This window comes from Branchiostoma lanceolatum, chromosome 3 (assembly GCF_035083965.1).
Source record: "Branchiostoma lanceolatum isolate klBraLanc5 chromosome 3, klBraLanc5.hap2, whole genome shotgun sequence".
Lineage (NCBI taxonomy): Eukaryota > Metazoa > Chordata > Leptocardii > Amphioxiformes > Branchiostomatidae > Branchiostoma > Branchiostoma lanceolatum.
Window position 1 is genome coordinate 7,307,866 of NC_089724.1, and position 25,364 is coordinate 7,333,229.

Consider the following 25,364-nt stretch of genomic DNA (forward strand, 5'->3'; position numbering starts at 1 on the left):
TCAAATTGTAGCTGTTGAACATTATTATACACAAACAAGACATATGCATACACAATCTTCATACCACTTTAATGGCACCTGTGACAGATATCACTGACAACACATGACATGAGATAAACTGAAATTAGATTGAAATTAACACTGTTAGACACTTAAGTTCATTTAATGCAGCATCTTGCTTCCATTTCCATAGTCAATTGAGAAAACAATATAAACATTAATCACAAACACAGCAACTGTACAAAACGTAGAAATATAAGGTCATTTGGTGAAAAGACACAGTAATGCAAACTATTTTACTATTTTATGTGCATATAGTAAAAAAAAAATGAATACTGTCTTGACATACAAGTCATACGTACTGTGAGTTCCTTACATAAAACGTAATTGTCAGTTTAGAGATGTATTAAAAAAAGATGTAAGAACAAAACAAAATTGGGTAAGTAGGAGACTGAAATTCTACCCACAATTTCTGGTACTGTTCTAACCTTTGCTAGGAAGCCCATGCATGGCTACCAGTCTGTGACTTATCAAGATATATATATCAGGCAAACTACATATTTTCTAGGTAAACTAATATATACTTTCTTAAAGTTAGACAAACATATACATATACACCTACATAAACATATTCACTTCAACCAAAAGTAATTATAGTCTCATAAATGATGTTGGACATCAGAAATAACATTATGATAGTTATAATTACTCCAATGGTTAACTATTATCCATGTTAGACTAGTCAATTCATTTTATTCTCTAGTCATTTAAAATATACTCAACCCTTTTTCAGGAGCAATATAACAGCAGATTATCATTTCACAATTTTGGCAATGATTGCAACATCAGACAGATATTTGGCCATTATGATTAATATGTATAGCTTAAACGTTTAATAAAATTTCGGTAAACTTGTCCATCTCAAGAAAAACATCTTCAGTTGTGCCCGGCTGCAATATGTGGCAACAATCATGGCAATGAAGTAAAAATTAATTTGGCAGTCTCAAAAGAAAAAGAAAAAAAACTGTATACACTCTCTATCATCAAGGAACCATATCATCCTAAATTTAGTCAGTTAAAGACCCTAGTTCATTGCCCAAGGAAAGAGCAATAAGAAAGTGCAGTCCAGCAGTTTGAGGGGTGGATTGACCCCCATAACTACATAAACTCATAGAAGGATTAGACTTTCTGCCAGCCAAGAACAATGGCAGGGACAGATTACCATAATACTGGTCAGACAAATCAAAATTTTTCTGAACTGGTTTTCATAGGAATATCATTAGACCATGCAGAATGTCTCAGATAACTGTAAGAAAGTTGAGTCAAGGAGGTTTCAATCAGATAAGATCCCTTGAATAATCAAGAAAATACTATCTACAACTTTCAGCTTTTGGGAAATCAACCTTGTTCAAATTTTCAAACTGGAGTCTTTAAGCAGAGGATTCTGTCTTGCCACTACTGTCATTGTCATGCAAATGAACCGTATGCTGTACGTGCTTAAACCTCTTCCTTGTCTTCTCATCAACCATACCAAAGTGACCAGACTTAGCATTTCTTAAGGCCAGTGCATCTTCCTTTACAGATTCCTCAAGGTGTTCGAGTGACTTAACATGCCTGATACCATGAGTTTGCCATGGCCCAATATTCTTAGGCGACATATGTCTGTGTTTCAAACTCTCTGATGACCCCCCTGTGCTTGAGCACTTGGTATCTCCCAAGTCACTATTAGTAGAGATTGTGTCATCATGTAAGTTAGGAGAGGACTGTACCATTTCCAGCATTGAGGTAGGAGAGAGGTTAGTTTGCTGCATCCCCAAGCAAGGGAGGGAGGAAACTACAATGTCCCCATTAGTTTGAGTGGTAGATTCCACCACTACTGCAGCTGAACTGTTAGAATTGTTAGACACCACAGAATGCCTACTCCTGCTATACCCACTCAGAGAGAAACTTGCAGCAGAACTTTGGTCCATGCAGTTATCAGAGGACCTGGTCAGCTGATCAGAGCACAGTGCATCAGAGGTAGTGTTAGTAGAGCTCTGGGGAAGACTGGCTTGGTCAGAAGATATGTACTCCTGGGAAAAACATGTGTGATATGATTATGAAGAAAACGTTATCAAAGAAACCTGCAATGGTAACTGCATATAACAATGGATGGTATTATTTCCTCACTGGGTATACAACAAAATTCAGACTCTTGTATAAGGCCACAGCAAGTAAATTTTATGGATGACATCCTCTGCAGACTCCAAATCTTTTGCGCGCGGGTGGGGAAAAAACAAGGTGGGCAAAAAAAAAAGCATGTAAAAAGAATTGAAGCGATAAAACATGGTATCACAACCAACACGTCTTTTATTCCTGTATTCCATAAAACAGTCAGCAACACTGGTGTCAACAGTAAAATCATAATAGAACAAAAGAGGATTTCTATGACAAAGAAAACCATTTCTTGTAACACCAGGGCACATCTCTTTTCATGTTTTTATCTGCAAACCACTTGCTAAGTTTGTTTAATAGATCCAAGACTGCTGAGAAAAGGTGTGCCTTTAAAACTTTGAATGAAATACAACAGTTCTTGTTACCGGATTCGTGAATAGTTCGCTTCAACCACACAAAGAATAATAAATTGGATGACGCGTTATTGATAATAATGACTCAGCAATTACAGGCTTATTACAATTAGTTTGGTGTGGGGACTATACCGTGTCATCCTTTAAATTAGTGACAAGGAACAATCTTACAAAATCTTGCATAGTAATAATAAAAACACATTTGCATCAGGTTTTCACCATTACTTAGTTATATGTGCAAATGCCTATTTACGACATCTAGGACGTTTTTGCGATAAAACTGACAGAAATTTCCCCCCATTTTAGGACGTTGATCATTGCTGGAGGGTAAAAAATTATTAATTTTTTTGAAAGCAGGTGAAAATCAATGCACGCGCTTGTGTCATCCATAAAATCAATGTGCTGTGGCCTAGAATAAATCATTGGCTATTGAAGTCTTTCAAATCACAATGTATGTCTGAAGAAATTGATTTGAAAAGATGTGATCTTCAAAATTAATGAAGATGTTTGCAAGAGAAGTAAAAGGCAACCTACATACCTTGTTACAAAGAACTGCTTTGTCAATTATTCCATTGGAGTTGATTGGTAAAGGCAAAGAAGCAAAGAAGCAAGATCACACGGTGGCATACAAAATGGTCTGGGTATCAGACTTGTGGAGCTACTCTGGTCTGCTCAAAAGTAGCTTCCCTGAACAAACTGGTACCCAGGCTAATGCCATATTGATGCAAGGGCTGTTCCAAGCAATGTACTCCCTCCCATTGGATGAGGGACCAGGAAACAACCCTGAGAAAAGCTTTAGGAGCAAAATCACGGGAGAATTAATGTTGATTAGTTGCAACAAATACAAAATATCTCCACAATAACTTTCCTTCACATTTGGAGTAATCTGTCACATAATGTTTTAGCTACTACCACTGTTGATAACAAATGGCTCAGTTTCTAAATTCATGAGATCATATTGATAAAGGAATATTAGGCTACACAAACATGCAATGTATGAATTTAGAAATGGAGTTGTCTAACACAATCAACTCATTGAAAACAAAATTCCTATGTCTTCTGTACTCATGGCTTTCAAAATGCACCATATAGAATTGAAAGACACTTTGGGGTTTGAAAATCCCGTAACTCGATCAGTTATTCTGGACCTAACAGTTTATTTACTATATCATAATCACCTATACCCTGATATTAGTTTCGGATATTGCACTTAAGTTTTGTTGAAGGTTAAATTTGAAAATTTCATTGATTCAGTAGTGATACATTTTCTCTGCATTCTTGGCTTAACAAGGTGGTATGAACAAACTGGAAACAAGGAAATCCCTTTTTCTTCTTTTCTTAAGAAAAACAGAAACCATCCACTCTAGATCTTACTCCTACAGTGTTGACTCTCTTAGTTCCAGGAGAAAAATTTCTCCAGTGTTCTCATCATGGCTGATTCTCTCCCCAAACTTCTGCCTCAAGTCTGCAAGTACCTCGTTCAGTGATGCCCTCCTCCCAGCAACCCCTGCCTGGATGAATACATCGTCCTCAGGGTGTGGGCTGCCCAGACAGGGGAACAGGACTCTCCTGATGGAAGCCTGCTCTTGTGTGCCCAGTTGTCCGTCTGCGTCTGTTGAGCACCCCTTTGGACCACAACACTGGTTTGGGCGGCAGGTTGTCTTGCAGTCCAGAAGACACTGGCAACTTCTCTTCACATCCTGAAATTAAACAAGGAATGCTTTTCAAACAAGATTGGCAACATAAAAAGATGTTGCCATGGTGACGGTGGTCTCTGTTAACGTTTTCGTTTTTAGCCCACATGCAAATAAGGACCTCGCATAAATCATATCAGTCGATCACCTTCTCTACCAAAATAACACAAGTTGTCCAATGTATGAAAATCTTGTTTTCACAAAAAAAGATATTGTACCATTTCCTCATAAATTATGTGAATGAGGCCCTCTATGCAAGATTTGTGTCCAATAGTGGCCAAATTTACTTAACTTCCAAATGGTGCAAAAATGAAATCCCCATCATTTACCACTATGGATTTATGGTATTTTGTCATTAATTATGCAAATTAAGTATCAATTTGCATAATTGATATCTATTGATCATTCTCAGTTACATATGTCATGTGTTTGAGAGTCCTATGATAGAATTCAGCTGATTTATTAACTGTCCTCATTTATTATGCAAATCAGATATTGATTTGCATAATTGGTATATGATTATGTAAATCATCACTTAAGCTATCTACACACTAAAAATTATGAAGATCCGTCATCCCCTTCTTGCGTTCTTCTCTTTCAAAGTTTGAGTCAAAATCAGCTCCTGCAGTTCCAAAAAAAGCCGCTAGGGGGTCCCAATCTACAGGACATATTTTCCTAACAAAGAGCTATCCACCACTTAAAAATCATGACTATAGCATGTTCAGAAGACAGAATTTGAAAATTGAAAGTTTCCCTGCAGTGCCATAGAAAGTCGCTAGGGGGCCCAAAATCCAATCATTGCAAAGGCTCCCACAGACCTACCCACCTACAAAATATGAAGACAATACATCCAGGCATTCTTGAGTTATCGTCCCATGGACCTTCACATTCCTGTACAATTCCTAGAATTCTTGCAATCTGCACACAATATAGTAAAAATTTGGCTCGCCCCTGAGGCGTCGCCAAAAAGTGTTGCACAGGCCTGGCATTGATGCCAGACTGACGCAGTATTTTGGGCATTGGTGCCATCTCAGTCCAGTTCCCTGAGTAATTTGGCATCAATGCTACCTTACTGTGATGATCATTGATCATCATTAATCATTCTGGCTCCTCAGACTGTAGCAAAGCCTGATCTTCTTTCTCTGACAATAGATGACTCCAGGAGTTTGACTAGAGATGACCCCTCATAGAAGGAAATCAAAGACACCCACTGTATTCACCTGTGAGAACTCCGGCTGAATAGTTGCGGAGTGAATCCCCTGGTCGTGAAGCAGGTCTTTAATCTCGAGGCTAATCTCCATATAGTTCAGCGGGGACAGGAACACCACGTGGAGCGTGGCAACGATCTTCTCGCCCGTCAGCGGCCACACATGGAACTCATGGATATTCACAATACCGGGGATCTGGAATATTTCAAAATAAAAGGTTGGTAAAGGTAGTCCCATAGCCTTTTTGAGGCTGCACGGTATTGCAAGGCGGAGCCCATTCCTCTCCTTCCATTGCCTGTTATCTCCCCAACTGAAGTCATGTACCCATTTTACACCATGGTGGATTAAAGGAATGTCCAGGGATCTAGACAATCAATCAATCATTCGCAGTCATCTAGACAATAACAAAATAAAAGATTGGTAAAGGTACATTTGTAGACCCATAGCCTTTTTGGGGCCGTATTGGCAGTGGGTTGTCAATCTTTACAGTGTGTCTAGGGCACGGTATTGGAAGGTGGAGCCCAGCCCTCTCCTTCCACTGACTTTTAGCAAGGTCAGGTACCAATTTTTACACCTGGGTGGAGTGAGGAAAGTGCCTTCCCCAAGGGCACAACATCAGTGACTTGTCAGAGGATTCCAACCCAGGACCTCTGGTTTTCTGGGCCAAACACGTAACCAACAACAGTAAAAAATACACATACTGTAAATGCATTGAAGTTCGCATGGTTTCAATTTCACGCTAAGGCAAAAACGGAGTGTTCGCGGTGGTTTTAAGTTCGCGGCAGTACTACAGCCACATACTGCTACAGTACTAGACACAAATGTTTGTGGTGGCTTTAACATTTCTGCATTAATTTTACAGTTACTGTAATTCAAGCCGTTAAACATAAACTCAACAAGAGTCTGAGGACCCAAAATCTCCATGAAATTTGTTTTTTATTTTATTTATGTTGTGTTAGGTTTGTGTATGTTATTTGTTGTTGGGTTGTTATGTTATGTTTTATCTGCTTCAGGGTGGTTGTGTTTATATTTGTTTTATGTTGTCTGTTACGCCTCAGTGCATTGGTTTCTCCTTCTCTTTTGGCTCTCATGTGTATCTCTGACACCTGGAGACATCCCGACCTTGCCTACGAAGTTGTGTAAATTATAAACTATCAGGGACAGCGGTTGATAGAACACAACTTTACAGGTGAATAAAAGACAGGGGTACAATAGATAAGCAGGAAAGGTTACGGGTGACCAGATCATGTCAAAGTGCTACGTAGTTACCTATAAACTGGTAGCATTGTACGTTAAATATATTGTGGTCCACAGTACCATTGCCAAACCATTGAGAAAATAAAGCCAGACCACAACTGGTACACGGTATGAGCAAGAAACAGCCTGTTAACAGGTCAAAGTGAATTTACACATAATCAAATGTGTGATGTGTCCTGGTTACTTCACATACCTTATGCTTTGGATCCCCATCATATATCCTTTGATCCACAGAAACTGATCTTGACCTCTTCTTTGCTATTTTCCCATATTATTCAACTGGGGTCCTCAAACATACAGACAGACTGGAATGAGTTGCCTTACATTGAAACCATGTAAAACTGTTCCTTTCACTACCTGCTGTCAAGCTTCTAGTCTGGTCAAATCAGTCCCTACAGACTGTTAAGCGCCAACAGCTGTTAACAACCAACAGTTGCTAAATTGATTGATGGGCTTGGCAAGCTAAAGCCAACAGCTGTTGACCATTGACCCACTTACGCTATAAGTAGCTACTAACAAAGTGCCCGATATAGGATAGGCCAACACAGCAAATATAGATTTCCCCATTACTTAGGCAAATTAAGTCCAATTTGCATAATTTGCACTTCATTGTATACAACCCTCTCTAAGCTACCTGCCAAGTAAATAACATGAAAATCTGTCGCTCCTTTCTTCAGTTATTCTCCTTTGAAGATTTTGACAAATACGCCATTACAGTTCCAGTGACACATACCAGAGGGCCCAAAATCGACCTTGACCTTTCTCCTCCCGACAACTACCCACATACCAAATATCATTACAATTCATCTACACGTTCTATAGTTATGCTGATTTTACGCATCCGGTGACACATACATACACACACAGTGACACAAACATACACACACGCGCACACACACGCAAACACACTAACTTTGCATGATTTGCACTTCAGTGTGTACATCTCTGTCCAACCTACCTGCGTACCAAATAACATGAAAATCTGTTGTTCCTCTCTTCAGTTATACCCCTTTAGAACATTTTTACAAATAGGCCATTGCAGTTCCAGGGACACAAACCAGGGGGCCCAAAATCGACCTTGACCATTCTCCTCCCAGCGCATACCCACATACCAAATATCATTACAATCCATCTACACGTTCTACAGTTATGCTGACTTAAAGCATCCAGCGACACACATGCAAACGATTTACCTCCTTACTTATGCAAATTCGGTCTCATTTGCATAGTTTGCACTTAAGTGTGTACATCTTGGTCTAACATACCTGTGTACCAAATAACATGACGATCTGTCGATCCACTCTTAAGTTCTTCTACATTGAAGATTTTTACAAATACGCCATTGCAGTTCCAGTCACACATGTCAGGGGGCCCAAAATCGACCTTGACCTTCCTCCTCTTAACACCCACCCACATACCAAAAATCATTACAATCCATGTACAGGTTCTACAGTTATGGTGACTTTAAGCATCCGGTGACACATACATACACACAAACACCAAACGCAAGCAAAACAGTATATCCATGAAAAAGCCTTTTTCATGGAGATAATAAAGCATATTAACATGTCAAAGATTTCACTACTTTATAACATTGAATTATAGTACTGAGGGAAAACATGCTGTAAGCCTGTAACCGAGATCTTCAGATGAAGTTAATATGTTGGATGGCATTGTAGCTTGTAATACGCTTCTCAACTGCTAGGTGGCGCTGCTACGCATAGCAACCTCTGAAAAGCCTCACCTGCATCAGCTTGGTCCTGAGCTTCTCCATCCTGACACTGGGTGGCACAGACTGCAGGAGGATGGACGCTGACGACCTCACTGCAAAATGTAAGATTTATAGAAATTCTATTGCAAGTTCTTGCCTGTAGGCTAATTGCAAATACATTTAACATGAAAAGAATGGGCAAACAGTAAATATTATATAGTATTCTACAACTCTAGTTTAACTACTGACACTAAATTCTAACTTATTGGGTTCGACTTCTTTTTCCGAGACAGTGGAAGATCAATGTTCCTACTTTTTCTGTAATGTGTGGGTTTTGAGAAGCTAAAAGGAGGATAGTTTTCTTTTTGTCTGTAAACGTGGAGAAATTAGGATGGAATTTTGCGGCCTCTTTAAACAGCTCTTTTCTTTCATGGTGGTAGAAGGGGCAATTTGAAATAAAATGTAATTCATTTTCAACCGTGTTTGACATGCAGTATTTACAAGTTCTTTCCCACACAGGTAAGCCTTTGTACTGCCCTTTCTTTACATGTTTGATCACTATGATCTCACATCCTATTTTCTGTAAGTCATATCCAAAGGATATCATACTATTCCTTCGAAGGCACATGATGAGCCGAAGTATGAAGTTCATTATTCACTATTGTTTACTATTGTAGACATGTACTAGCTCTAACGCAAAATGGCATCCTAACATGCCACATTTATCAATCAGATAGAAGTGGTTATCACTCTCCTTGGTACTGAACAGCAATCCCACCCAGGAAAGTGCAACTTGTCAGCAAGACAATTTATCTCTTATCAAGTCTTTATGTCTGTATTCAGCAGATGACATTGGATGTGTCTGTGCTTAAAGGAAACCCAAGCAATATTAGGGCCCAAAAATAGGATTTTGAAAGTCAATTCATTATGTGATTTCTATACCTGATAAGTTCAAACAACACTATCACAATGTATAGCGACATCCATGATGCAAAATATGACATAGTTGTGATGTGAGAACTCACTGAAAATTGTCGCCGGTTTTTTTGTAGGCTTGCAAAACTAAGGGGATCATCATAAGGCACGTTTTTGCGCAGTATCAAAATGCTCAAAGCATGAAGATCTACACAAGTCTCGTCCTAGTCTCGTGTTCTCGCGAGACTTGGTCACTCTGTGATCAAGATGTACAGTTGGCATCGAAAATTTGGTACTGATAGAAGAATCTTTTAGTAACTCAAAGCATGAAGTTATTATGGAAATATGCTAAACAGTGTTAGTAAATGTCACTGGCAAAAAGATTCCAGCATTGTTTTTATTTCCATTTTTTAAGCCTTAATATTGCTTCCAAATTGGTTGATTTTGAGAAAGTAATTTTTCAACTATCCTGTAAATCGAGTGAGGCACATGTTACGAAGTAGGGCAGATACAGTCACTTTTGACATTTTCATCATGATATATGAATATGACATGTTCATCGTGATATATGAATATGAAATTGACTTACATAAAGGCACAGTTGTAGCAATGACGATGACCACCATAAGGATACTGAAAAATGGAACACAATAAGAATACTGTAAGTCTATGAACACAAATGAGATTTCATTCTAATCTACACAATGTATAACTGTAATTCTTGTTTCTTTCACTGTAACTTTATGTTCACTGTTTTCACAGTGAACTTATCATCACAGTGAAAAACCTGTTGTAATTATTTATGATTCCTTTAAACATCTGTTCTGAAAATCATTTGCCACCACCGTGAAGTTAAAGTTAAGTGAAAATGTCCAATTTCCTTACACCGTGAGATTTTGCTACCGTGAAGACATAGTGAATTACAGTATATTATCAAGTCATTCCGCTTCATATGCTACCATGTTGATTTGATTATATGGATGACCCCGAAACTGATGCGAGTGTGTGAATAAAAAAAGTTCGCAAAAAAAAAGTTGCCTTCATTATGAAATCTGAATGGAACAGCTGTTTAATGGCCAACGGCAAATGGAACAGGTCGAACGTTAGATCGAACGTGGGACAGGGATAGCACTTTTGGCCCGTTTTTGGTCTGAAAATAGGCCCCAAAGTCCCCAGAATGAGTCGTTTTGAAATGATATACTATTAGATGTGATTCAAGTCCCGTGGCCACATGTGCAAAGCACCCTTACACCATATTTCAGGTTTTTAGGTTGAAATACCACCAGGGAACAGGAGCCCAAAATATACATGTTTGTCTATTAGTAAATATTGGGGAGTGAAATATAAAAAGTTGCTTATTACATTACCTGAGGACAGGATCACAGTACTTGGTCCAGTCTCCCTCTAGGAACATGATGATGAGAGCGTTGATGACGATGATGAGGGAGGAAAGGGCGTCGCCCAACACGTGCAGGAACACACCCTGCAGGTTCATCTCGGTGGCATCTGTTACAACTGCAGAATATTCAAACAAAGGGCAGCTGTTGTGTCACCTGACTAGTGCTGTGTACCTAAACTCATGTTCAGGTTCAGGTCCGGAGGTTCAGGTTCAGGTCCAGACTTATAAGTCCAGACCTGAACCCATGGCATAATGATTGTGTGTTTTTTCGGTTACATATAAAATTGCATTTGGCATAAATTTTACCAGCAATTTGAAAACTACACAATCATGTAAAATTATATCAGGGCTCGAAATTCATTTTTGGAAATAGGTGCACCCAACCCAAAAAATTAGGTGCACAGAAGGAATTTTGGGTGCACCACATAGAATACAGTTGAATGTCTGCAAAACATAATTACAAAGTTTAACGCTCTTAAGAACTTCAATCTGTAATTCTATAGCTAACCTTAAAATTTAAAACAAGTGATGCATCAAATAGTACAACAAAGGTTATATTGCTATTTATGATACTTACATTTTAAAAATATTCTATATACTTAGTGTACAATGGTGCCTTTACCCTATTATATATAAGCCTACAAAAATATCTAGGTGCACTGGTGCACCTACATTCAAAAATTAGGTGCACAGCTCAAATTTTGGGTGCACAAAGGTGCACATACACCCAGTATTTCGAGCCTTGTATATATACAGTCATTAAGTAAACACAAATTCTAAAGTTCTACAATAAAAACAAAACAGGTCAAAGTACATTATAATACAATGTAAATGCTGAAAACAAAGTTGAAGTTTTACCATATTCGTTTTGTGGTCTGCAGACAGAGGTGTCCATATCAGAGTCTATGCTGGAGTGGGACTCTCGTCTGGTGAGCTGATTATCGCTGTCTCTTCTGTGGACACAGTTCAAACAAACAAACAATCATCAAGACATCTGTTTAAAAAAAAGTTAAAGTCCTTCCCGCACCTTGAAGGTGCATAAGGCGGCGGCCATCTCCGGTTCCAAAGCCCTTGGGCCACACAACTTTGTGCAAGTCCACTGGTAGTGGTGTGTGTTTAACTGCCATACTCTTTCCCAAATGCTGAGTGCTAAGCAGAGAAAGCGGTATATACCATTTTTAGAGTCTTTGGTATGACTCGGCTGGGGATCGGACTCACGACCTACCGTATGCAAGGCGAACACTCTACCCACTCGGCCATTGCACCGGTCTTGCAAGACATCTGTACATACATATTATTTTAAATGATTTTCCATGTCTTTTTGTTCCAGTTAGTGACAAAGTCATGCTTTCGATATCCTGCAAAGAATTTACAATTGCAATGTCTGATAATTCAATCCCGCTTAACTACTAATCGATGAATGGCCCGATAAGAATCAGTTTGCCGACTAACATGGGAACAGTCTGCTTGGGGTGAAGTCTGGATCCTGACTTTGCTTGTTCTTATCAGAATAGTCCCCGGCCGTTTTAACTCCTGCTGGGTTTTACCCATACTAGTATCTAACTTTGTAAATGCCTGATCTGCCGATCTTGTCAAATATGGCTCCAGATTTACCTACTAGTATGACACTGTAGCCAACATTCTGCACACTCGGTGAAAAGATCGAAGCCATCCCCAAGGCTAACCTTTACCCCTTGTCCTGCGGGGAGCCTATATATAGGCTCTATATATACAGTCAATCTAAGGTCAGCCCTGGGACAAGCAACCAACCACTGGTTGGGGGCCTACCGTGGTAGAGAAGTATTGTAGAATTTGGTGGGCAAAAAATACAAATATCAGAATTAGAAAAATCTACATTCAGATTCACACTTGGCACTTATTTGTAACCTATTTCAAACCTTTTACTGTCATTTTGTCACATTTCCATCATCAATAAACGACGAAATAGCAAACCGTGCAAAATCTGGCTTATTTGCATATCATTTCCTGGCCACCGCAAAAGAATATGCAAATAAGCCAGCCGTAAAACGCTAAGGGTTACCCAAATCGACCGTTGTGGTCGGAGATCGCGCGTCACAGGACAATCAGCACAAGTGAAGAAACTTTTGTTCGATAGCGTGTCCAGTGGTTCCTTGGAATGCTGGGCAAAATGGCGGACAAGACAAGCGGTGGTGGGAATCGCTTATATGTTTTTTATTTGTCAAGACGTTTGCATAACACTAGGATGTCGCATTGATGAATATCGCTGTGCAGTGTAATAAGGTAGATTCAACTATGGTGTAGAAAAAAAAACAGTGAATTTTGTTTCCATGTTCCGATTACAATATAGGGTTAATGACTCGCCCCGAGGTCTATACGGTGTGATAAGGCATGGTCGTTCCTATAATCACCGAATAAAGTGCCGAGGTCGCGAAGCGACCGAGGCACTTTATGAGGTGGTTATAGGAACGACCAAGCCTTATCACATTGTATAGACTGAAGGAAAGTGGGTCATTAACGTTATTATCATATAGCCATTGTCCATATAGTAGTTAGTAGTACTTCGTGTTGTATTTGATTTGTGTAGTATTTGTCTTAACATGAAATATAAAAAACAAAACCCCGTCATTTAATGGTAACGTTCAAACACCGGGTCCGTACGAAGTTTACAGACCCATGGGTCCATACGAAGTTTACAGTATGAAGATTACAGACCCGCAAATGGAGCCTTCTGATTGGTCAACGATATCTACCTAATGATTATAATCCTTTAAAGTAACCATGGTGCCCATAGCAGGACTAAGAGGATGGATGCCTTAAAATTAGTGGCAAAATTAAACGCACTACCAAATGGAGGCCGACGTAGAAAGAAACGACAGAAAGTGTGCAACTCACAATGCACCTCTACATAAGGACCATCCAATCTTTCTAAACAGACAGACACATTCTACTTTCTTAGCGTAGTGAAGATCACCCTTTTCCCCAAATTGAGACCCCCAATACAGTGTAGTCAAAGAATAAATATGCGCTGACAAAATGTAAAACGGAGTGTGATCTCATGCTCTGAGTGATATAAACTTATTCCGCAGTGGGCACAACATCATGCCATGCACTAACAAAACATACAATGCAGTGTAAACAGACTGTGTTTTGACATAAATGTATTACTCAGTGCACACACCATATGTGAAGTTCAACCCTTACTCTGATCTACAGTGCGCAAACCATGCACTGACAAAACATATAACGCAGTGTGAACCCTTACTCTGATATATTACACAGTGCATGCACCATGCACTGACAAAACATATAACGCAGTATAAACAGGCATGATCTAATATAAATATATTACGCAGTGCACACACCATGCACTGACAACACGTACAACGCAGTGTGAACTAATGCTCTGTTATAGATATATTACACAGTGCATACACTATGCAGTGACAAAACCTATAACCCAGTCTGAACCCATGCTCTGATGTTAACATATTACTCAGTGCACTGACAAAACATTTAATGCAGTGCGAACGGTAAGAACAAAAATATATTACGCCACATACCATACACTGACAAAAATGTGTAACGCAACAAAAACACCAATTGGACTGATAAAAAAATCTTGCTTCTAAGTGAGAACCCTAAGCAACTATTCACCACAACTACTTTGTGAAACGCTACCACGGCGCAACCTAAAAATAGTAAACATGAGATTCTGAAGTACAACCTTACAAATTTATGGAAGCCATGTGCGCCAAGTTGATTCCTGAAGCTAAGTTGGCACCCCAGAGGCTGAGCGTGGCCGCGAGCAGTTGCCTGAGCCATAGCCAGCGGACGGGGTTGTTAAGTTGGGCTGTATGTTGTATGTTGTATGTTGGCGGTTAGAAATTGTTGCTTGACCTCTCCAGCACAGATACAAAAGATGGAAAATATGCGCTCTGAAGTATATATATGTTATTCAATTTATGGTTCTTATGATGGACAGGTGGTTTGTGGGGACACACGGACTGCTCCAGACCAGGTGTCGCATCTTAACCCTAATCCTGCTGAGCCCGACAATTGTCGGTTTGCACATGCTTGTTCTGTATGCTACAACTAGCCCTGACAATTGTCGGGTTGAGGGTATTTCTAGAATGCGTACGTTGAGCCTGCACGGTTATTGTACAGCCAAGCACTAGTAACTAAAATGAGCAATATCAAACTAGTACCGTTTGTTGGGCACTCCAGCAGTGGGGATATATTTTTGCTCTAGAACTCAAGCAGGACAAGGACGCGAAACCCGGTCCGGAGCATGTGCCTCGTTTAGAAAAGAAGATCTAGATCTATATTGCACAGTACAGTCCAAACAATGTAAAAGACACACATCTAAAACACTTAACACTGGATGAAAGGGCTAAAAGTCACCAAGGCCGGCGACTTAATCAAATCAGTTAAGTCCGGAGGGTGCAAGGTAAAAGCGCTGTGCATCAGAATATTCAATTTGTACTTGATACATTTTTATACTATATGGTCCAATTGTTGACTCTCACCCAGGAGTACATGGGCATGTTCCTGTGGGCTTAACTACTAGTACTACTTCTGCACTTAAATGTAAAATTTCAACAAGACATGTTGCAACAAGGTACTGTAAATGCAGAAATGTTCGAGGAGATTTAATTTCATGCTAGGGACAAAATAGAGTGTTTGTGGTGGTTTTGAGTTCGCATTTGAATCAATAGTAGCGCTACAGCTACACAATGGAATTTTTTTTGCGGTGGTATGAAGTTCGCGGTAAAGAGTTCAGCGCGAAAACAGCAAACATAAAGCCATCGCAAACATTTCTGCATTTACAGTAACAATTGACACCTTCACATCTATTCTACCAAGTACTGACGTCTAACATTCCCTCCCCACTGTGGAAAGACTTGGCGTAGGTGTGATGCAATGGTCAGAGCATTGGACTCAGGACCAGTAGGTCCCGGGTTCAATGCTCACCATGCCCCGACATGGTGCCCTTGGGAAAAGCACTCTCCAGGACCTTTTTTCCCTGGCCGTGGAGCAACGCCCACCAAGCCTCCCACGATAATCTGTCAAAAAAAATACACAAAAGGATATGGTGCGCCAATGTGCCTACATCTACACATTTGTAACTTCACTAGAGCCTAGTGCTGCGTACCTAAATGTAACATCAGGTACAGATACAGTTAGCCGTACAGAGGTTTAGGTACAGGTCCGGACCTGTACCTGAACATTGTACCTGTTATGTGTCACTTTGGTCACGTTTGGTGTTGCATGAGTCCATGAGGTTAGGAGATCAGTCACAAAATAAGCATAGACTTGGTGTAAATCTATATCGGTACAGTACTGGTTCTTCATGATTCGGTATTTTGGACCTGTACCTACTGGGTACCGGTCCGCAGCACTACTAGAGCCATATATATTTTCTATTTTAGGAAGACAGATTTTACCTGATGTCAGTTTGGTCCACGTCGAAGCCAGAGTCTGTGTCCGACACCAGTTCCCTGCTGCCCGTCTCCGCAGGCCCGGCACGTTCTCGTTCTGCTGGGTTCTCCTTGGAATGGAGATGAGCATGTCTCCCAACGATAAGACCTATAAATAATGTTTAAAATTGAAACATTTCAATCTCAATTTTTGTCTTACTGATGTGGCTAATGCTTAGGCCACACTAATTTTATTTGTTGATCGAAAAAAATTGGAGCGACAGGGAAAAAAAATATTTTTTTTTAGTTTTTGCAAATACATGATGTAGTGACTGGGGTGAAGATAAGGGGTTTACATAAAGAATACAAGGATTATTCAAGTTACAGCTTTGTATGGCTCATTTTATGCAATGCGCCCCTTTCTTTGATCTAATACTATACTTTCAGTAACAAAATTATCTTTTTGCTATGTAATATATGAATTGATATTGAGAAATAGTTTTAACAAATAAAGTATTATAACCTATGACAATATGTGACCACACTTTTTAGGTATGTGCAGGCCTTTACAATCTATTTTGGTGGCTATTGAGTTTTACAACTGAACAAATAGTAAAATTGTGAGTAAAAATTTGTGAATAGGAATAGTGACCTAACTTTTTTTTTTTCAAAATGGGAAAAACAGGAGAGGATATTCGGAGAAGCAACAAAAAAAATTGGTGTGGCCTAAGGTCCCAATACGCCGGTGCCCATCGGGGGTGTAGTCTCGGCCGGGCCCCGAAGACACAAATTTGTCCCGGGTACATGGGGGGTACCTCCCGGTGCTTGCACGATCTCACGGCGTCTATTTCTTGCCGGGTCCCGTGTTAATTTTAGGCTCGAGTTAAAATGATTCGGGGTCTTTGAAACTTTATTCTTCAAGTGCAACATCGCAAACACTATGTCTGAATTGTGTTGCCTTTTACAGTGGTTTGTAAAAACATTTCTCTAGCCTGTGTTTACACAAGCTCTCAGCCGGAGGTTACTGGAGGCAGATGGCGGTCACAGGACCGGCTGGCCACTAGGAGCGCGATTCGTCAGGCTAGGTTTTCTTCAGTTATTTAAGTATTGCCAATTGGGCTATCCTTGGCCCTTGGTCCCAGCCAGGACCAAGAATAGCCCAATACTTCATCAATAACTGGAGAAAAACTTTCACACACACAAACCTACGCAAAATGCCAGCTTTTTTCAAAAACACATGATACGTTGATATGGGACATGTGCCTGAAACAAACAAACAATAAATAGATAAATAAACAAGCTACTTCTGTCATGATGAAGTAGTTCAGTTAAAAGCATGCCAAACTCACCCCTTAGGAGACCCAACCCAAAGATGTAGAAGGCCAGCGACACTCCCCCGATGATGATCATGAGAAGCGGCGTCTCCACGACTTCGGGCATGATGAGACGCTTGAAGGACTCCACCAGGATGGAGAAACACAGGGCCAGCAGGAAGATGCTGTTCACCAGTCCTCCGAGAACCTCCGCCCGCACCCAGCCAAATGTGTTCAGGTGGACCACTCGCTTCTTGGAAAACTGGAAAATCAACATTCTACTCCTAAATACTAGCTTCAAGACTTTCAGAAATGTCATATACTGTCCTCTCAAACTCTATGTATTGTATAGCTATCTATTGATATTTACCATATTGAGTGGCCTACTCTCACACCTCAAATAAAAGTACCCGTACGTTTATTTTTTTTCACCTCAAAATCCGCCTGGTACGTTTATTTTTTTTTTCATAATCCGGGCATTTGAATGAAATGTAAATTATGATTTAAGGATTAGAATAACAGGTGACTTTCACCTTTTCAAAATGTCAACAAAAAAGATCAGACTGTAAAGTTTGATCTGTTTACACCAGGATTTCTTTTCAGTCGGGTCCGGGTAGCACCAGGATATATCTTTTCAATAAATGTGGTGGGTTCTTTAAGTTTAACATGCTCAATGTCTCTATAGCTAATTGCAGCTACCAGTAGGTACTAATTTTGAGTTGTCTTTCCTATTGAGGTACAACAAGTACTTGGGCCTGCCAAATATCTAAATGCTCAACTCAAACTAATGGTTATGGGTCATCACGCCATCTTTTAGGCGTCAGGCAAGACAACAACAGACTTTGACAATGACATGGTCCAATGTTGTGAAAACACCTGCTTGTGGTCTATGATGTAAACAAAGAAAAGGTGAACAAACTACAGGGCCACATATTTAACAACAAAAGATTACAGTTACTCGAGCAAAATTTGGAAACAGTCAGATGTTTCAGACAGCATCCACTGTCTTTCATCAGGTGAAAATGAGTGCCTAGTTTCAATTAGTGACGTCCCTCAGATAGGATGTTAAATGGAGGTCCCGTGTTTGAGGAGAGTCACACCTCGATCACGTTAAAGAACCCACCAAGCTTATCGAAAAGAGTAGGGGTCCTTCCCAGTGAGAGTGGATCAAATTTATCTGTCAGGATATGCAGCTTGTAAGTTGTTCTGTACAAACCTGGTGTGTTACGCCATAAGGTGGTTTACCAGGTATTCAATACAAACAAAATACAAACAAACAAACTAATGTCAGATACCACTCACCCTCATGGCGGACAGGCCCACTATCAGCGACACCATGTCTGACAGACAGTGGAAGGAGTCCGCGACTAGCGCCATGGATTTGATTGCGTAACCAACAACGATCTCTACCACGAAGAACAGTCCAGTAAGAACGATAAGCGTCATGAGACGGCAGGTTTTCCCGTTGTAGCGTCCCATTGTTTCTTTCAGTCAGGCACCACAGCTATGGTAGGCACACGTTCAACAGGCGTGTGGTGTGCACTGTAACACATGGAAAATACAATTGTTATGGCACCAGATAGTTGCCATGGTAACTGTCCATCACAGTTCTCAGGATGAGTGAATTATGGACCTTGATTGAAGCAAAAAGCCTAAAAACAGGATGTGAAAGTCAGATGTAATGTTTACTTACATCTCATGAAGAATTTCTGATGGTTTGTCTATATAATCAACCTCCATTAACATTAATCCGCTCAGTTACGTAAATCCGCCACTTGTGGGTTTGAAATTGAGGGACCTCTATAGTGCAGCACCCCAAGGTATGCATGTAGTTTAGAATATCTAGATAAGAAGATATACAGGAGTAGCCTGGAGTCCAGCCTTATTAGCTTTCCGTTCGCTACCAGAATGCGAACGGAAAGCTAATAAGGCTGGACTCCAGGCTAATACAGGAGTGCATTATAGTTTTACTGAGGGACGTTGGTTTGGAGATCTGTTTGGACATGTCTTTTCAGGGTGGCAGAATTATGTACCCTGGTGGATATTACCAACATTACACTTCTAGTATCTTCTGAAATCTTTCACTTATAACTCAATAATCCACTTATTGTATTAGAGAAGAACAAAACATATGTCTACACTTATCATGTCAAGGACAGGTGACAACCTGCTATTGTGGGGGAAGACCAACAGTGCAGCCTGTGTCTGCAGTGAGGACCACCAAACCTACAACACCTGATGCACAGCGGTCCCCCGAAAGTGCGAAATGGAACGAAATGGAACGAAATGGAACGAAATGGAACGAAATGGAACGAAATGGAACGAAATGGAACGAAATGGAACGAACTAAAACATATGTTACATTATGAAATGAAATACCAGGAGATGGCGAAATATAAGGAACGTTGTAACATTCACAGTAGACGGGAACAGGAAGTAAATACATAATATAACGTGTTTTATTTCTTGAATCTGTTTGATAATAGTAAATACAACGTTTTTGCCGCGTTTGTGTGGCTACATTCTTCCCTGAAAATGGGAGCGCCGCGTGGAAAGAGCTCGGCCGCTCTTCCTTGATTTTAACAACTATCTGCAAATGACCTGCTGCAAATAGCAGGGACAACCAGCAAACGGAACTGAGTATCGAAGTAAGGACTAGATTATACAGAAGTTGGTGGTAACATTGCATCTCATAATTCACCAAGAGGGCATGAGGCAAGCGTAATTTCATTATTTATACAGCGTGTTTGCGTGTTGTGTGGACTGTGAAATACATGTCCTGCTCGTTCACACCCTCCCTTTGTTTTGTCGTGAACAAGGAAGCAGAAATGTCTTCAGAGGTAGTTCTCAGTCCATGTCCGTGATTGAATGGAGTGTGAAATGTCACATTGGTGGCGCAGCGCAGAGCCGCATTTGCATATCATTAACGGAAGGGTCCATTCTCCGACAGCCGACCAGCCGAACAATTGGTTGTATAAAAATCGTTGTTGCGGAGATATGCAGCTACGTATTAGTTATGGACTAAAACCGTTTGTAAATAAAACTTGGAAGTCGGAGTTTGATTCAACCTGTCGGTAGCACGCCGGCCCACGTGCACAGTTCCGATGCGCTGGCAACATTGGCGGTTCATTTGCATGCGGGGCTCCATTTGCAACACGCAAACACGCTGTATAAATAATAAAATTACGCTTGCCTCATGCTCTCTTGGTGAATTATAAGATACAATGTTACCACCAACTTCTGTATAATCTAGTCCTTACTTCGATACTCAGTTCCGTTTGCTTGTTTTCCCTGCTATTTTCAGCTGTTCACTTGCAGATCGTTGGTAAACACAAAGGAAGAGCGGTGGATCTCTTTCCCTACTGCGCTCCCATTTTCAGGGAAGAATGTAGCCACACAAACGCGGCAAAAACGTTGTATTTACTATTATCAAACAGATTCAAGAAATAAAACACGTTATATTATGTATTTACTTCCTGTTCCCGTCTACTGTGAATGTTACAACGTTCCTTATATTTCGCTATCTCCTGGTATTTCATTTCATAATGTTACATATGTTTTAGTTCGTTCCATTTCGTTCCATTTCGTTCCATTTCGTTCCATTTCGTTCCATTTCGTTCCATTTCGTTCCATTTCGTTCCATTTCGCACTTTCGGGGGACCCATGCACAGCTGCAGACTTTCACCCACCTGCACAGACACAGACGTAATTCGAGAAGCCAACGAAAATGCACTGGACTGGGTGGAGAGAAACAGCGACAAGCTATGATGATGTCACCTTAAACAAAAGTAAAACGGCATACCTCCTTCTTTGTGTGACCTCTTACGCCAGGTATACGTTTGACCTCTACCACCACTTGTCTACACCCCCACGGGAGCCCCACAGGGTTACCACAGGGTATGCAAATAAACTTCCAGTTAATTTTCAACCACTGTGTCTGTAAAATAGTCCCCTGGGCTGGCTTTTTGTTGAAATTTCTAATGATTTCAGAAAGCGTTGCCAATTTACCATGCAAACACACAGTCTTTTTGGTTGCTGTCAAAATAATTGGTACTCTTTTTCCAGGGCTTGAAATCCTGGGTGCATATGCACCTTTGTGCACCCAAAAATTGGAGCTGTGCAAGCTCTAAAGAGAGACAATAAGCTTTGCAATTAGGGTTTGCTGTGCACCCAATTTTTTTTCTGTGCACCTAAATCTTACGATTAGGTTACACCTGAGTGTACCTGTTCCAAAAATGAATTTCGAGCCCAGGGCATTCAAATGTTTGCGATCATGCATAACATCAGATTACAAAAGAGTATTGCACTGCCACATATTTAACAACAACATCACCCAACACTTGGTATTTTAAAGATCTTGATCTAGCCCCTCCCATGTTTTAGGGCCATAGGTTGATCTACAGTTCATTAGTCATGTCATAAATTATGTACTCTAGTCTAAATCCTAAATCTCCAGTGACATGCCACCTAAGTCTTAAACAATAGGAAAACCATTATGATTCTAGCTCTTAAGGTTTAAAATAGAGTTTTAGATTCAAGCTCTTAAGAGAGGCAATAAGGTTTGTGATTAGGGTTTGCTGTGCACCCAATTTTTTTTCTGTGCACCTAAATCTTACGGTTAGGTGCACCAGTGTACAGTGTTCCAAAAATGAATTTCGAACCCTGCTTTTGACAAAGTTTTGTTGTTTGCAATCAGTCATGCATACCATCACATTACAAAAGAGTATTGCACTGTCACATATTTAACAACAACAACACCTAACATCTGGTATTTTAAAGATCTAAATCTAGCCCCTCCCATACTTTAGGGTCATAGGTTGATCTACAGTCCATTCGTCATGTCATAAATTATGTACTCTAGTCTAGTCTAAATCATAAACGTCAAATGACATGCCACTAGCCTTAATGAAGCATCTTCTGGTCCAGTGGTTACCAATCCAACAACGTTGACATCCAGCCATGCCAGCTAGCGTCCCCAACCATTTTTGGTCAGGCCAGGGTAAATACACACACGTATTTGCGTCAACTTGGAGTCCACTCAGGGACTGTGCAAGGAGAACCCAAGGCCACTCAAGTAGCATTTTGCAGCCCAAGGACATTATAATGTCCTTGAGCAGCCCAAAGCTCAAAATACACACACGTATTTGAGTCAACTTGGAGTCGACTCAGGACTGTACAAGGATAACCCCAGGTCACTCAAGTAGCATTTTCTAGTAGCTCAAGTAAACTCCACTTTAGCAGCCCAAAGCTCCTCAAACACAGCCCCAAAAACTTGTTTGCAAATCAGGCCATACCTCAACATACTGTAAATGCAGAAATGTTTGCGGCGGTTTCATGTTTGTGGTTTTCGTGGTGAACTCTTAAATAACTTAAACCACTGTGAAAAGCTGTTCCATTGTGTGACTGTAGCGCTACTAAATTGTTTCAAATGCAAACTGCGAACACTCCATTATAGTCCATATTCTCCCTACCACGAAATGAAATCCCCAGGAACATTTCTGCATTTACAGTACATGTATAGAGTTTGCAGTTATGCAGATAGAATAGCAAAGTTCTTTATTCCCAACCCAACGTTTCGATGACCGTCTGTTATCTTTATCAGGGTAAACTTAAAATGCTGACAGACTGGTTCACTGGGCACTGAACATATTTAAAGTGCTTGATTAAACTTTGTGAACAAACAGAACTGTGCTATCAGTGATGAAATTATTCATGCAGACATGCCCCAGGGGGTAGGTCCCTGGCACAAACCTTGGCACAACAAGCCCCATTAATCAATGTCAAAAACAGCTGCTCAAGCAATTTCAGAACTAGGAAGTCAGATTTTTTAATTCATTTTCTAGTCTTTACTGTATATACATATTAAGTTTAGATAACGCTATCCTATTGCATATTGACCTCCATGGAACAAAGATGGGATGTCGTTGTGTGGTGAGAACTCATTGAGAATCTAGGTGCTGATTTTTTGGTGGTCCCAATACATATAAAGGACTCATGCGGCTTGTTTCTGTGCTCTTTTTAAACGCCCAAAGTAACGTTATACATTCTGTAAAAAAATGGTAGAAACATGCTCATATGAGCAAGTAAATGTTATTATCATACAGATTGCCATATCCAGAATATTTCTAGTTTTTTAAGTTATGGAATTGCTTTGGGCTCGTTTAAAGATTTAAATGCATATCATACTTACGAAAACAAATAACAGCAAGCTGGGTCTGGTGATTGCATTATGACGGGACATTGCCGGATATATAATATATCATGATAACAAACTGCACCGACTACATAATTTCAAAACTTGTCCAAGCGTGACAGGCTCAGACCTGCCTGGGGCAAATTAGGTAGCTGGTTGGATGCTAAATGTTTATGCTGCAGCCCCTGAAACTTGTTGTTGTCCATGTGAACGTCTATTTCTCCACTAGACAAATATAATTTGTCTCATGGTGCTGTTAAATTTTGAACCCCACTGATACAGTACCCCCCCCCCCTTTCCCTCTAGCTGACCCCTTGCATCTTTGGCACCCCCTTCCCCCTTTGCCCCTCTCCCCCTATTAAATAGTTTTGTTGTCTTGAATGCCAGCCCCAGCCTACCTGAGTTGACGATTTACATGGCTGACCACTGCATGGTCAGCTCTGCAGGAACCCACAGGCCTCAGGCCGGAAATCACGGTCAGTGGTGCTGACTGACCCACAGGATGTACTTCTGGTCAGCGAACACAACAGGATCGTATTGCATAAGCCGTAACGCGAGATGAACTTTGGTCATCCTTACTTTTGGCGACGCAGCCGCGGTCTATTTATCGGGTCCGTGTATCTACCGAAGTACACGAAATGCAAGATGGGTAACGTTACATATCGAAATACAGTATGATCAGCGACATTGGCATGTTACTAAATCCACACAGTCGTATAGCAGACAGATTGATGAAAACGAAAACCCTCTGGCGAAACTCTGGCCAGTGACCAGCACACGCATGCCAGTAAATTAGACCAGTCCGTGTTTTTACCGAAATACACGAAATACACCTTTCGAAATACACATGAAGATGGGTGAAACCTACCAAAATACTACAATTATAGCAGTATGATTTGATGAGTAACAGGTCACAGGTTGCTATATATTTCGGAATAAAATAATGTATAAATCTATGGCCCTAGCCTGGCGGCAAGAAAATACTTGACGATACCGGGCCGCCTTCATCTTGTTTAACAATAATCATTTATACGTCATATGTCATGTCTATGATTTTTTTTTTTTTGGTATCTGAGTCAGCTTAATCTACACTCAAAGAGTGGTGAGACTTCTACCGAAACACAGTATGATCGGATGAGTAAACATCATAGGGTGATACGTTTGTGAATATTAGTAAACATCACAGGGTGCTATATTTAGACATAGAATAATGTCAATTACATAGCTTTGTGAACAAGAAATTCACAGAAAATACTTCGCGATTCCGGGGGATAATTATGCGATCCCAGACGGCGGGATCGCTCTTAGTCTAAGGCATTTTCAAGGACCTGGTTGTAGGTATTTTCTAGTGATGATTTAACGTTAGATTTCTTGTTTGTGGTATTTTACACACAGGACAACAAATTGATATAAAAAGTTAAGTTCAGGTTATGAATAAAATGGTTCACAGATGTGTTCCCTCCTCATGGCCGGGTGTCCAATGTGGAGGGCCAAAGTAGGGTTGACCCCAAATTGAAGTTGCGTTGCGCAGTGGACGTTTACTGTCCCTACTTAAAACCTTTCTTTTCCTTGAAAATTTGTGCCCATTTTGGAGATCTTTTGGGTAAGAAAGAAAAGGTTAAGGGTCTTAGCTGTCCCATTTTGGTTGAAACTTGTTTAGTTTAGCAGTTTATGTGGCGTAATGACATATTTGAGTTGTAGGGTCATG

The 25,364-nt window shown here is 40.3% G+C and overlaps 1 protein-coding gene across 7 annotated transcripts; it reads right to left on the bottom strand.

The window, feature by feature from the left end:
• Window positions 1–50: 50 nt before the first annotated feature.
• On the bottom strand, window positions 51–24,241 carry LOC136429925 (proton-coupled zinc antiporter SLC30A1-like). Of its 7 annotated transcripts, none has more exons than XM_066420105.1 (11): window positions 24,055–24,241; window positions 18,766–19,005; window positions 17,500–17,725; window positions 16,178–16,319; window positions 11,610–11,704; window positions 10,720–10,867; window positions 9,942–9,985; window positions 8,471–8,550; window positions 5,482–5,664; window positions 4,043–4,267; window positions 51–2,072 (listed from the first exon to the last, which is right to left on the bottom strand). In XM_066420105.1, the coding sequence occupies exons 2-11, from the start codon at window positions 18,940–18,942 to the stop codon at window positions 1,431–1,433; spliced, it is 1,962 nt and encodes a 653-aa protein (XP_066276202.1). In that variant the 5' UTR covers window positions 18,943–19,005; window positions 24,055–24,241; the 3' UTR covers window positions 51–1,430. The 7 variants fall into 7 exon arrangements, with proteins under 7 accessions (XP_066276202.1, XP_066276197.1, XP_066276198.1 ...); XM_066420100.1 differs by having other exon boundaries at window positions 5,473–5,664; XM_066420101.1 differs by lacking the exon at window positions 24,055–24,241 and adding an exon at window positions 22,365–22,510 and having other exon boundaries at window positions 5,473–5,664.
• Between the last annotated feature and the right edge of the window lie 1,123 nt (window positions 24,242–25,364).

What these genes read in the sequence shown, in the direction of transcription:
- LOC136429925 (XM_066420100.1), bottom strand. Translation starts at nt 18,942, where the DNA reads ATGGGACGCTACAACGGGAAAACCTGCCGTCTCATGACGCTTATCGTT. An exon ending in TGGGCCTGTCCGCCATGAGG is followed by an intron (nt 17,726 to 18,765) that starts GTGAGTGGTATC and finishes TTGATTTTCCAG; the next exon opens with TTTTCCAAGAAGCGAGTGGT. An exon ending in TGGGTTGGGTCTCCTAAGGG is followed by an intron (nt 16,320 to 17,499) that starts GTGAGTTTGGCA and finishes CATTATTTATAG; the next exon opens with GTCTTATCGTTGGGAGACAT.